The sequence below is a fragment of the Anser cygnoides genome, chromosome 3 (assembly GCF_040182565.1).
Source record: "Anser cygnoides isolate HZ-2024a breed goose chromosome 3, Taihu_goose_T2T_genome, whole genome shotgun sequence".
NCBI lineage: Eukaryota > Metazoa > Chordata > Aves > Anseriformes > Anatidae > Anser > Anser cygnoides.
In genome coordinates this window covers 83,261,460-83,274,213 of record NC_089875.1, presented here as the reverse complement: position 1 = coordinate 83,274,213, position 12,754 = coordinate 83,261,460, and the positions used below count along the sequence as shown (strand labels likewise).

Genomic DNA, 12,754 nt, shown 5'->3' with positions numbered 1-12,754 from the left:
AACTGCTGTGCAAGGTATCAGGGCTTTTATGAAAGGAGCAAAACACGCTTCCCTCTTCTTACCCAAACTCTGTACTAGTATATATGGTTTATATATGCTTTCAGTTCTTGGAGAATGAAATATGCTTCACTACCTACAATTTGTCGGCTTTCACGGATTTGTTGATTCGTTTCAGCCTCTGAACAGCCCTCATGCCTTGAGCATGTGATGTCCCACTGTGGAACAAGCAGTAGGGGTGGGCACAGCGATGCTTTTCCTTTCTCATTGCTGCTCCTTCAGTGCTCCATCAAATCCCACGTTGCCATATGAGCAAGCGCAGGAGAGGGGAGTCCCAGGGGATTCTACTTGACCCTTGGAGCTTGGTTCTGGTTTGTACTGGGAGAATCACTCAGGCATGGAATGTAGAAAACCAAAATCTATTTGACTATTATGAGAATATCCTATTACTGGGAAAGAAAAGAGAAAATTGAATTTTCTTCATGCCTCCTCATTCTTCTACCTGTTTCTGACTGAAGTTTCCTTCTTGTTGCTTCACCCTCTCAGCACTTATCGACATCTTTAAAGACTATTAAAGGCTTCCATCTCCAAAGCTTTTAATCTGGACGTGCTCCCAGGCAGAATTGGTGTCTAAGCAGGATTCACACAGCCCAACCTATACACTTCAACTTCTGGAGGCAGCAGCAGCCCAGACTGGGCGTTGGGTTAACCTCTGAGAAATCGGTCTTAACTATATTGCAGAGTATCACCCTAAGCAAGAAGAGAGAGGACTCTAACATCCAAAAAGTCTTGTGGGGGAAAGCTTTATGACATCTCCTTTGTGATTTTGAGTTTGCATGCAGGCTTCTTACTGTGAAATCCCGGTGTCATGGGATTTAAGGACATTTGGTATCTGACTGCATCAGATCCTGAGCAAACAGGTCTTACATGCGTGTTTAAACTCACGGAGATCATTCTTTTGAAGGGAAAAACCGCACAACGCTGTACAAATGTAAAGTTTTATTGTGATTTTGAGCAGTTCTAGAAATAAACCAAAAACCAAACCACTCTGATTTATTGCGGAAATGAAAAGGAGCAGAGTGTTTATGAATGGATACAAACCCACACACACTGGAAGGTTAAAAGTCCAAAAACTGTATATGTGGTTATGTTTAATGATTACAGTCATTAATAGCAAACACTGGCTGTATATGGCATATCCTGTTCTTATAGAATACATCTATATACACATTTATATAAGACTGAAAAGGCACTAGAGTTTCCAAAATAAAACACAAATAAATTAACAATGTAAATCCAGACATGGGGAATCTGTTCAGGAAGATATGTCAGGAGGAAAACTTTCAAAATCCCATGGGAAGTTAGAAACCAATCTCCCACTGAAAGCCAGGGAATTTGAAATCCCAGCTCCCACGTGTATGTCCAAAATCTTCATTAATATACCAGTCAGATGTTGGTTAACGATCCTATAAAGAAACGTAAAGTACTGCAGCAAACTACACAGCGTTATGTTCCTTGTGAAGCTAGACAGCTTACGATAAAATCTGGCACTCCTGTTCATGCTATTCTTATAACTGTGGAGACAAATGGGTTCGTACAACACTGAGGATCTAAGTACATTCCTGTGCAAGCAGTCCCCAAGAAATCTTGGAGCTATTTGTGGGCTAAGTTGCCATCAGAACAAAGGAGGGTGGCCACTGCTGACGCTTTTGCCATGGTGATCTTTCTACTTTCATCTGATTAAATTGTTTATGGTTTTAAATATATATATATATATAAAAAAAGCATTTTTAATTATCTCTCGAAAAATCTCACTGGAGAATAATAAGAAGGAAACATGGCAAAAAGAAGCTGAGATGGTATCTATATGTGAAGAAAAAGCTGTGTAGGAATCAGCAGTAAAGCTATCTTGTGGTTGGTTTTGTCTTTTAATTACTGTAATTTTTGTGATTTCATTGGAGTGTAGGCTGTAAGTATACCGTAGGTACTTTTTGCATTTCTTGATTTTTAGCAGTTGTAAGAAATGCTGTGGCTTTTTTTACAAAAAAAAAAAGTATTTAAATATGAAATTAAAGCAATAATCAGCAGTGTTCAAGCAGATGCAATGTCAGTGTCGCAAGTATAATGCCTATAGTAGCAGATCGGTTAGTCCAGGGCAGATTTTGTGTAAGATTCACTTTCCTTTTGGAGACACTACCGCTTTTGTTTTATTCTCAGAGCAGCTACACGCATGAAAGACAACAGCATCTGCTGTGTAAGGGATAACGTTGTTGCTGTAGAACATGTTCCTGCAGAATTTCGTAACCTTTGTGCAAAGCGTGCATGGGTTTGAAGTCCTGTTACCCCTACAGCTGCAGTTAGCTGTGCAGACGTAGGTGGATAACACATAGCAGCAGACCAACAGAAAGACCAATTTTTCTGTGAGATACCTTCAAAACTCCTACTATTTTAAAGACCCCTGATTATATTGAACCAATTCTTGTTTTTTTCTTAACTAATTTCCTGAAATATTTTACTGCTTCTGCATTACAGATTTTGCCTTTTCCACCCAGAGTATTTATGCTGGCTGGCTGCTCTGCAGGAACTGTGATGTCAAGCAGGGACTTAAGTCAGTGCTGAGTGCCCCCAGCTCCAGCCTTGTCTTCTTGCTCCTGCCCTGGAAGGTACTGAGCCTCCTCCAAGGGCATGGTGGGCTGGGAGGTGCAGGGAGAAGGATCCAGCATGAAAGCAGAGTCGGGTAGATGGACTTGGGTCAGGCGTCTCATGGTGGAGGCTCCTTTTCACTTCGTTCCAAAGCTTTCAGCATGGTAACTTTACTACTACTAACATGGCTATGTTAGTAACTCAGACACAAAGTCCTTACACCGGCTTTTGTGACCTGTTGAGCACCCTTCTATCATGCTTGTACTAAAACTGGGCAGAGTAGGCTTTTCCTGGAAGTGAGTGCACTCGCCGACACCTTTAGCAGGGACGAGACTCCACAGGCTTCAGCAGTGTCTCAGCACTCGGGCTGTTACAGAGCTCTCCTGTACCAACCTGTAGCACCTGGACTATCTCAGAGAGAAGTGGCTTCTCCTACAGCAGTTTCATTCTTTTTGTAGACACCCAGTTGTCTTCGCTGGATCACTTTGTAGAGAAATCTTTTTCCTCTCCCAGGAAACTCAAGAGCAAAACTCCCACTGACCTGAATAAGCAGATCCATGGAGAGGTCCTGTGGAGGATTTGGTTGGCATCACAGAAAGTCCAACTTTTGTTCAGACTGAGAGATTCCTTAGGAAATGTACATTGCAAGTTATGTCTTAAAAGGTTAATCAAAACCGCTTGAAAATGCTTCTTTGTTTTAAATACAATCAAGACATAGCACGAGTCTACTGCTTGGCTCCGTCAGCGCAGTACTGCTAGCACGACATGCATTAAGCCGTGAAAGCAAGCTTTGGCCATTAATAACCTTGCCAAAGTGTTTCCCAGTACTGGACATTTCGTGTTTGCAATAGCTGTTTCTGACCTCATCCTGCAAACACGCAACCATTTGCATATTCTTTGTATTCATCAGCATTGAATGTTGTAAGTCTGTTGAGTTCAGAGATGTGTGCATGTGCTCAAGTACTAAAAGAATTGGGATTTCAGGGGCACACAATGGAAGTTGCACCATATATAAGCAGCTGGCAATTACTGTCACTTCTTAAAATAGTTTACAGTGGCCTGTGAGGCACAAGAAGGAACATAGCACAGCTTCAAATAAGTATAAAGTTTTAGATTGTATCTCCTATATTTATTTGAAATGTGAAACTTGCACAGTTATTTATGCCACAGATGAGTTGCATCTAATAAAAAAATGAAATCCTGAAAAAATCAATCTTCCTTCAAATTAAAACAATCTCTATTTTCTTTCTGTTAGCCTATGAGACAGTACCTTCATATACCGTCGCAATACACCGTGACTACGGAAGTTACAGATGTTTATGAAAAAATCGACCAGTATATCAAATTAAATAGAATGTATGCACCAGGGAATATTATCCTGGAGTACTTGTCAATGGCATGAGTGTCAATCCGCATGCTGACGTATCTCTGGTTTTTCCTCCTGCCCGAGCCCCTCTCGGACCCCAGTGCCAGCTGCACCATCATCCTGTCTTGCTTGTCGCCGTTCTCGGACACGTAGTGCCCCAGCTCACCCACGTCGCCGTCGTTGTAGCTGCCGTCCATCATCATGGGCCGGGGCTGAGGTAGGCTGCACGTACAGGGAAGCTGCGGACACAGGTAAGAGCAGAATGTTTCTGAGTTATGTCCCAATATTCACATCCCATTTCTCCTTACAAAGCGAGACGTGCCTGGGGAATTGAGGCTGCTGGGACACAAAAAGGAGAATGAGACAGTGGAGCTGGGCAGCAGCTTTTTCCTTTTTCTTTCTTTTTTTTTTTTTAATTTTTCCTTTTTCTTTCTTTTTTTTTTTTTTTTTTTTTTTTTTTTTTTTTGTAATGTCATGCGTGCTGGACACAACGCTGTCACAGAGAGAGCAGGGCTGTCTGTGAAAAAGTTCCTTGGTCCTAAGCACATGTAAATAAAGGTTGTAAATAAAGGTTGGATCTGTGCTTTGAAGCAGAGAAAGTCAGAGGGAACCTTCAACAAGGAACATATCAGGCTTGGCCCATTTGAAGAGAAGAGCTTAGACTGAATTTTGGGTGGTTGTAATTTAAGGCAGAAGGAGGAAATTTGGACCATTGCGTGTAAGTCTAGACTCTTCTTGGAGATAGATGTGGGAAATCTGCAGTGTTATCTGAAACCCAAAACAAGGTATGTGTCTGATGCTATTCACAGGTTTGGATCTTCAACACACAAAAAATATGTAAAGGGACAAACCTAAAACCTCTCCCATTTATACAGCCAGTGGAGGGCTACATGTTGAGGGAAATAATGCCCTTGGGTCCTGAAGAAGGAGCATCGAACCTGGATGTCAGGTGTCTGTAGCAAATCTCTATAACCAGGAATGCTTCACTGCTGCTGTCTCCTTGCATGCACTGCATTCTCCCAAGGCAGCTGAGAGCAACGCACTGTGGTTGCCAATTTTTTTACATTTCCAAACGTTTGCTACACTTTTTCTCAGTGGCATAATGCTGCATCAGAAATAGAAAAACTCACCTTGTCCCGGAGTTTCCTCTCCTTCCGCTCTTGCACAGTGGTCAGGTAATTCACTGCTGCATATTCCAGCACCGAGAGGAAGACGAACACAAAACTGACCCACAGGTAAATGTCCACTGCTTTGATGTAGGAAACACGCGGCATGGAGGCGTTCACCCCCGTGATGATCGTGGACATGGTGAGCACGGTGGTGATCCCTGGGAACACAGCAGCAGAGAGAGCCCATAAGGCACGATCAAACTCGAGTTTTCATCACAAATACAGCTGCCATTACAATTTCCTGACATCTTAATTGACCTTGCAGTATTGTTTGTCACATTTGTGTGATGAGTTTCCCTGCCTGAGAGGGTCCAGAAGGCCCATTTTTACTGGGGTTTTCTTTTCTTTTCTTTTCTTTTCTTTTCTTTTCTTTTCTTTTCTTTTCTTTTCTTTTCTTTTCTTTTCTTTTCTTTTCTTTTCTTTTCTTTTCTTTTCTTTTCTTTTCTTTTCTTTTCTTTTCTTTTCTTTTCTTTTCTTTTCTTTTCTTTTCTTTTCTTTTCTTTTCTTTTCTTTTCTTTTCTTTTCTTTTCTTTTCTTTTCTTTTCTTTTCTTTTCTTTTCTTTTCTTTTCTTTTCTTTTCTTTTCTTTTCTTTTCTTTTCTTTTCTTTTCTTTTCTTTTCTTTTCTTTTCTTTTCTTTTCTTTTCTTTTCTCTTTCTCTCTTTTCCTTTTCTTTTCTTTTCTTTTCTTTTCTTTTCTTTTCTTTTCTTTTCTTTTCTTTTCTTTTCTTTTCTTTTCTTTTCTTTTCTTTTCTTTTCTTTTCTTTTCTTTTCTTTTCTTTTCTTTTCTTTTCTCTTTTCTCCTTTTCTTTTCTTTTCTTTTCTCCTTTTCTTTTCTTTTCTTAAGAACAGCTCTAATTCTGGCCTCCCTCCACACCACCAGCCTCCCTTCCCATGGCCAGGCAGCAGTGCTTTGAGCCTGCAGTGGCTGCACCCCGTCATCATGTGCAGTCCCTGGGGGAGTACAAGTATTGCAGCATCTATTCAGCCCCTCCACAGCCCCTCCACAAGCTGCTGCTATTTTCAACAGGTTTGCCAGGCCTGGGTTTTCCATCCGCTCACAGGAAGTCACCAGCCACCTCCTGGTGTGCGCCTTTCCTGGAGCAAAAGCAGGGACTGAATATATGTAAGTATAAAGGACTGAATTCACAGGAGTACCTAGGTGCTCAGAAGTTCTGCTAAAGGCAGTGCCCACATCTCAAAAAGCCGTGGCCCAAACCTTTAAGTTCCCTTTCAATGATGTCTCAAGGCAATGGATGATGTTTCTTGTGGCCCACTGCTGTCTTTATGTCTATTTCCTCTCCGCTGAGGAACATAATTTTAACAATAAGTAAAGCCCTGAGATGTGTTGCCTGGAACAAATGGAAGCCAGCTTGGACTCAAAGTCTGCAAATGTACTAATTGCACTTTGCTAAAGGCAAAGCATCCTCTTTAGAAGAGTTATGTCCATAACATAGTTCTGCTCCCATGGCGACTCTTCTGGCATATGGCTTCATCTGTCTGAAGGATGCTTCAGAAGGGAAGGCTGTACCCCTCACGCTGCACTGCAATCTTATTTAACAAGAAGAATGCAGCTTGGTTGTCTAATGTTACCTCCACCCTCTCTCCTCCAGAAAAACTCAATAAACTGATTTTTTTCAGGGCTGCTAATAGCAATTTTCACCTCCTCGCTCACTGAAGTCTCTGAAGGATACTGGCACTTTGGCTCTCTGTGTCCCACGTATCTGCTAACAGCAATAAAAGCAGAGCATGACGTTTGCTCCCTGATTTGCACCAGCTGCAGCTGACGCTTGTGAGAGCAGGGAAAGCAATTCTCTTGGCACTGCAGGGCAGAGAGAGGTACCCAGGCCAGGGGGGAATGTGTGACATAGCAGATGTCTGTGCCACTAGGCAATGCAAGGGCATGCATAGCACAGGTGATTTTGTCCTGATGGCCAAGGCCACAACTGCACGTTAACTGCCTCTTAGGTGTGCTGAGTCCAAGAGTGTTTTTACCTAAAGGGACTCTGGCAGGAACTGCTCGGCGATCAATCCAGAAGGACACCCAGGACAGCATAACCATGAGAGTGGCAGGGAAGTAGGTCTGGAGCAAGAAGAAGAAGATGTGCCGGCGCAAGGTGAAGTTGATGTAGAGGCGATTGTACCATCCTGTAGGACAGGGAGAAGGAAACGCAGAAGTCGCACCGACATCAAACTACTTTCAGATAATGTGCTGTATCAGGGGAACAGTGCCACGTTTGCTTTTAGGAAAACAATTAATAACCACAGATCGTTGCAGTTTACAGAACAGACTCCTCAGTGAACCAAGTATCATAGTCAAAGTATCTCAACAGGATCATACCTTCAGAGAATATTATATAAGCTGTTCACTCTGGGACTTGAATTCACATTAAGGCCTGGTACGATCTTGGAGAGGTATTGCCTTTCTAGACTACCTCACCATAAAGATGTATGTCTGTGTCAGGGATACCTGGCATCTTGTAGGAGACACGTTGGCATGGAAGAGAGGTGGGTCTGGTGGGACCCAGGGGGACCTCCCGATGGACAGTTCTCCACAGCCAAGGCCAAGAGTCTTCACCCCTTCCCCGTGGCCTGCTCTCTGCCAAGCACTCTGGTACCCACCTGTGCTGCTGTAAAAGGCGAGCTTTGTGGTGGTGTGAAACTCCTGGATCAGGAACTGGGACAGAGATATCCTCTCATCTGTTTTTAGGGAATCATTCCCATTCTTCCAGTAGAGCATGAGGTCATCTTCGGTGTAGGCATCTAAGGGAGCAGAGCAAACCTCAGTGCAGTGCCACAGAACCAGCCACTATTGCACCTACAGCCCAGGTGTAATAAAAACTGTTTTAAAACAGAATTAAGATTATGATTCCATATTGGAAACTTAAGAAGGAGAAGAAAAACCTCCTGAAAAGCTGGAAGTTTATAATGTCTCTGTATGAAATACAGAGGACAAAGGAGCCACCTGTGGGTAAAAATCGGGTTTAAATCACACAGACACAAGAAACGTAAAGAGAAGGTGATTAATACCACTGCCCCGTCATGGTTTCTGCACCACAGATGAACAGATGGTGCACAGGGAGGGCGCAGGGCCTTATGTTTATGCGTTTAAGATCTGTGGTGCAGGAAGGTACCGGGGCAAGCGGGTGCTGCTGGACACCACCAACCTACAGGCAAGTGTCCCAAGGCCCTCTGGGGATGGGTTGGCAGCAGGGCAGCCTGGCTGGCTTTTAGGGGCACTGGCAAAATGGTACTCACAGCTAGCATTTGCAAACACTACTTTGTTGCAAAAACTGTCTAATTCTAGTGAAAAAAATCGGGTAGGGAGTTTTTCTCAGAGTTGGAGCTCACTGACTTTGGTTAGAGCTCTCACGAATGTGGCAGCTGCTTGTTGATGTAATTAAACGCAGTTTGGGTGCCCATGGGGTGCAGCACTTGACTCCCCTGTGCCTCCGCTTTACTTACAGCTTTCAATCTCCAGGGAACACGTCTGTGTGTCCAGGGGAAAGCGACTAAAATCCATGTTGCACATTGCTGTTACTGTAACTCTAGGAATAATTTAAAAAAAAATCATTAAAAACTTGACTTCTTATGTGACTGAAAAGGAGTAAAGCTGCAGGTTTGTTTTTTAAGCACCTGGCCAGTAACAGTCCACTGAAAATGAACACCTTCCATTCAGCTAAAACCATACCACTGAAGTTAAAGCCATTTTTTTTTCTTCTCAGTAAACCAGTGTTAGCAAAGGTGGTTGGAGAGTTAAGCCACAATAAACTGCTACTAGGGGACACAATTATTGGAGAATAGGAAAGGACAGAGAGGGCAATTTTCCCCTTTTGTCTGTCAGCAAATACCTCTCCGCAGAGATCTGTACTTTCAACAGATGCTTTATATTTTAAAGTAATTTAGGTTTATCGAAGCCATCCTAGTGGTGTGAAGGACGCAGGTAGGTTTCTCCATGCCCCACGATTTCCAGCAGCTCAGTGAAAGCTCGGTGGTCACCCATGGGTGCCAGCCACCAGAGGGCACAGGCAGTGCCTCGACTCAGGGCTGGGGCTGGCACGCAACCGAGACTGCTGACATGCTCTGCTCCACACATCAAAAGCTCTGCTCTTGCCGTAGTCTGATTATGTCGTTTTTAACAGCATTATTTTGTGTTTGCACTGGAAGCAACCATAAATCTTGACTCAACTGGCTTGAACTCCGGGGAAGCAAACGAAAAGAAAAACATAAATTGTAATGGGGAAAGACTTAATGAATGATAGCAGGGTTAAAGACAGACAGACATCTGTCACATAGCAATAAAAACAAGATGCATCCCCTTATGTTAGCAGTCTTTATGCGTGTGTGGGTTCACAGTGATGTTGCTTTCCTATCTGTACTTTGTCTCCGAGTCAAACTGCTTGGCACAGATTTGTTGTTTAGGTGCCAGCGAGGTCTACTGCGTTTTCCAAGAAAACAGAAGACAACCTCTGGCAAGAACCTTAAAAAGGCAGACACCAAGGGAAAAAACAAAATATTTAATAATGAGAAGGCTGACACTGCCCAGGCTGTGACTCCCAGTGAACAGTACGACAAAAATATCATAGAACAAGAAAATTCCTGTCACACCGATACCCCCAGGCCTGGCAATTTCTGGTACTGTTTCCTTTCATAAAAGGAAAGATGCCTTGGCAGGCTGAGGAGCTGAGCTCCTCGCCTCATGGCAGGCTCAGCTCTGCCACTCATGAAGGTTGTTGTCTAACATGCCCTTAAGGGCCTCCACAACCATCCCAAGCAGCATGTTCTGCAGCCTTATCATTAGTTGAAGTTAACTCCGTGCATCTTGGTGCTACTAACCCCCCTCTCAGGCAGATTTTCCTTCCTTTTTTGTCCTTCAGAATATGCTATTTAGCTTCTGGTTGGTTTATTTATCACATGTTTTGCTATTTCTTTGCTATGGAGCTGATGTTGACATTCTTGCATCAGACTATTGTACAGCAATTTCCTCTCTCATAGATTTTTATGGGTCATTTGGCAGTACTTGTTTTCTAACTGAATGGAGCTGCAGACAGGAAAAGCTGCAGCACTGATTTTAGTTTCTTCTGGAGATGGACAGATGCTCCTCACTTAGCGCCTCCAAGCATGAAAGTAACAGAAAAGAAAAAAATCTTGTTTTAATAATCTTCAGACTTTTCAGTTTTTCTTTTGAGAAATCTGAAACTTGAGGTCAGTGCTGTGGAAAAAATGGGAAGGGAAGGGAAGGGAAGGGAAGGGAAGGGAAGGGAAGGGAAGGGAAGGGAAGGGAAGGGAAGGGAAGGGAAGGGAAGGGAAGGGAAGGGAAGGGAAGGGAAGGGAAGGGAAGGGAAGGGAAGGGAAGGGAAGGGAAGGGAAGGGAAGGGAAGGGAAGGGAAGGGAAGGGAAGGGAACTTGTTACTTCATGTACTGAAGGATGCTGTGTTTTGCTGCTTAGCATAAAGCTGAACCTGTATTCAGTATGACTTATACTTCTTCATAATTACCTGTAAGAATAGTAATTACACATTTTGCTAGGCCCAGGGACTTTGTTGTACAGTGAAGGTGAAGGGATGCTGGTGGCAGGAACCAGCAACGTTGGCACAGAAATTGGCTTCTTGCCATGGCCAGTTGTCCTCCCTGTGGTACACATAAGCATTTTTTCTTATGTTGAAGGAAGGGGCCTATTCTTCCTGATGTTGGTGGCTAGCCAATGCATTCACACTTGTAATTTTTTTTAGTGTGAAGTCATGCAAAAATGAAATACAGGAATCAATTAAAGCACTTTCTGTTCCATACCACTAATAGCTCACACTGACCGAATGCAGTTTTACCTGAGGCTATAAAGTACCTTCCCATCTGGCTGGACCCGCAGCATGACGTTGTCCGTGGTGGTGTCGTGGATGAAGGAGCGCTTGGAGTGCACAAAGAACATGTCAGGGACCCAGATCTTCTTCACCAGCCTGCCGTCAAATGTCATGCTTTGGTTGTTGGTGCTGGGGAAGGACAGCCTCTCGTCTTTCCAGTAGTGTCTCAGGTAAAGTGTCATGGTGAAGTCCTGCAACAAACAGCTTTGTGTCACAGCTCATGCCTTGTCAGCATAGCAATGATTTCTCTTCTCTGGTACAAACTGCACAGTACAAAGTACTGTTCCTGAGGGTTTTGGTTTGCTTTTTTACTTATTTCAAGGGAATCCCTCGTCTATCTGATGATAAAGTCATGCACAAGTGTTTATAAGCATGCTGTCTTAGAGTGTAATGTAAAATATTACCATAGTCTCTTATACAAGGCTGCATGAGTTAAAAATAATCGATTCTGGCAATAAAACGTATTTTCCGTCATTATTTTGTCAATAGCCAAAATTGACCCTGAATGATTTTTTTAAACCTAAAGTGATACACAGCACTTCTCCCGTGTTGCTGTGTGTTGCAGCCTGATGGTACATGAGGAGCAGGAGCAGTATTCAAAAGCCTGAGGAAGTCCCTCAAAATCATAACGCTTTCTTAAAAAAGAAAGTGATTGTTGTTGATGTTGTTCTGGTTATGGATTTAGCCTGTGCAGAGTGCCAGCATCAGTCCTCCATGCCCCTGAAATACTACTTTAGCGTCAGGATGAAGATTCAGGACAGGCTGACGAAGCCTTACACTGATCCCCAGCACACAGCAGGGGTGTCACAACTGCTAATGAGCCAAAGGCAGACTCTGGAGAAACTTCTGCCCTCTGAAAACTCCTGCCCTCTTATGACCACGCACTTCCCAGTGAGGTGGGTAACTCGTTGAAAGGGGTAACCTTTCCTTTGATGTGAGGTGACATTGAAGTGGTGGGCAGGGGGTATGTCTTTTCTCATGGTGGTGCTGCCACATGACAGATACACTCTCATGAATTTTTCTGTGCTGTTGCTCATTCTGCTGAAAGCAGAACTTACCAGTCTGAACCAGTGCAGATTTTAGGATGGCTACATGGCTTCTGGCTGGGAGCGAGCTGGGCCCTGACTGCTTCAGAGCACGGTCAATGTGAAACCTCGCCTGCAGTGTATCAAAGTGCCCTAAACTTAACACATTAATTAGTCTCCTCAGAGCTTTTATATGCTTTCAGTTCATAAGAAAATGTAAAAATCCAAATCCTTTGGGGCAATTCTGGCAGTGTTGTATCATTTTGTCTTAGAGAAAAGAAAATGTCAGATTAGCTTTTATGCCTTCTGCTTCAAGACATTTAGAGGGATGAAATGATAGCCTGAGTCAGTGGAAGTAATTGGTGGCATATTGAAGTCAAATAATGTGCCCAGGAGGCTGCGGAGTCTCCATCCTTGGAGGTATTCAAGCCCAACAGACAAAGCCTCAAGAAGCCCACTCTATCTGACCCTGCTCTCAGCAGAACTTTGGGCTAAATGTTCTCTGGCTGTCCCACACAGCCTCAGCCCTTCTGTGACACTTACCATATCCACCTCAGAAATGCTGTCCAGACTTTCAACTTGGACATCCACCCCAACAGGAATTGCAGGGCCTGGAAAGAAAACAAGAGTTGAGAAAGTATAAACCTGGCGAGAAAAGTAATCCTCAGCCTCTCACATCTTAGAAATTAAATCAGATGT

The 12,754-nt window shown here is 43.4% G+C and overlaps 1 protein-coding gene across 2 annotated transcripts in view; it reads right to left on the bottom strand.

Moving 5' to 3' along the window:
* Nucleotides 1–880: 880 nt before the first annotated feature.
* LOC106035420 (gamma-aminobutyric acid type A receptor subunit rho1) overlaps nt 881–12,754 on the bottom strand; it is a 29,494-nt gene continuing 17,620 nt past the window's right edge. The window contains exons 4-10 of one of the 2 annotated variants that reach the window (XM_013180205.3): nt 12,599–12,666; nt 10,998–11,221; nt 8,638–8,720; nt 7,795–7,935; nt 7,168–7,320; nt 5,137–5,333; nt 881–4,245 (exon numbers count right to left, since the gene is read on the bottom strand). In XM_013180205.3, the coding sequence (XP_013035659.3) occupies nt 3,958–4,245; nt 5,137–5,333; nt 7,168–7,320; nt 7,795–7,935; nt 8,638–8,720; nt 10,998–11,221; nt 12,599–12,666 (1,154 nt within the window). In that variant the 3' untranslated portion in view covers nt 881–3,957. The remainder of the gene's footprint in view (nt 4,246–5,136; nt 5,334–7,167; nt 7,321–7,794; nt 7,936–8,637; nt 8,721–10,997; nt 11,222–12,598; nt 12,667–12,754) is intronic. The other variant, XM_013180204.3, reaches the window with a different exon arrangement.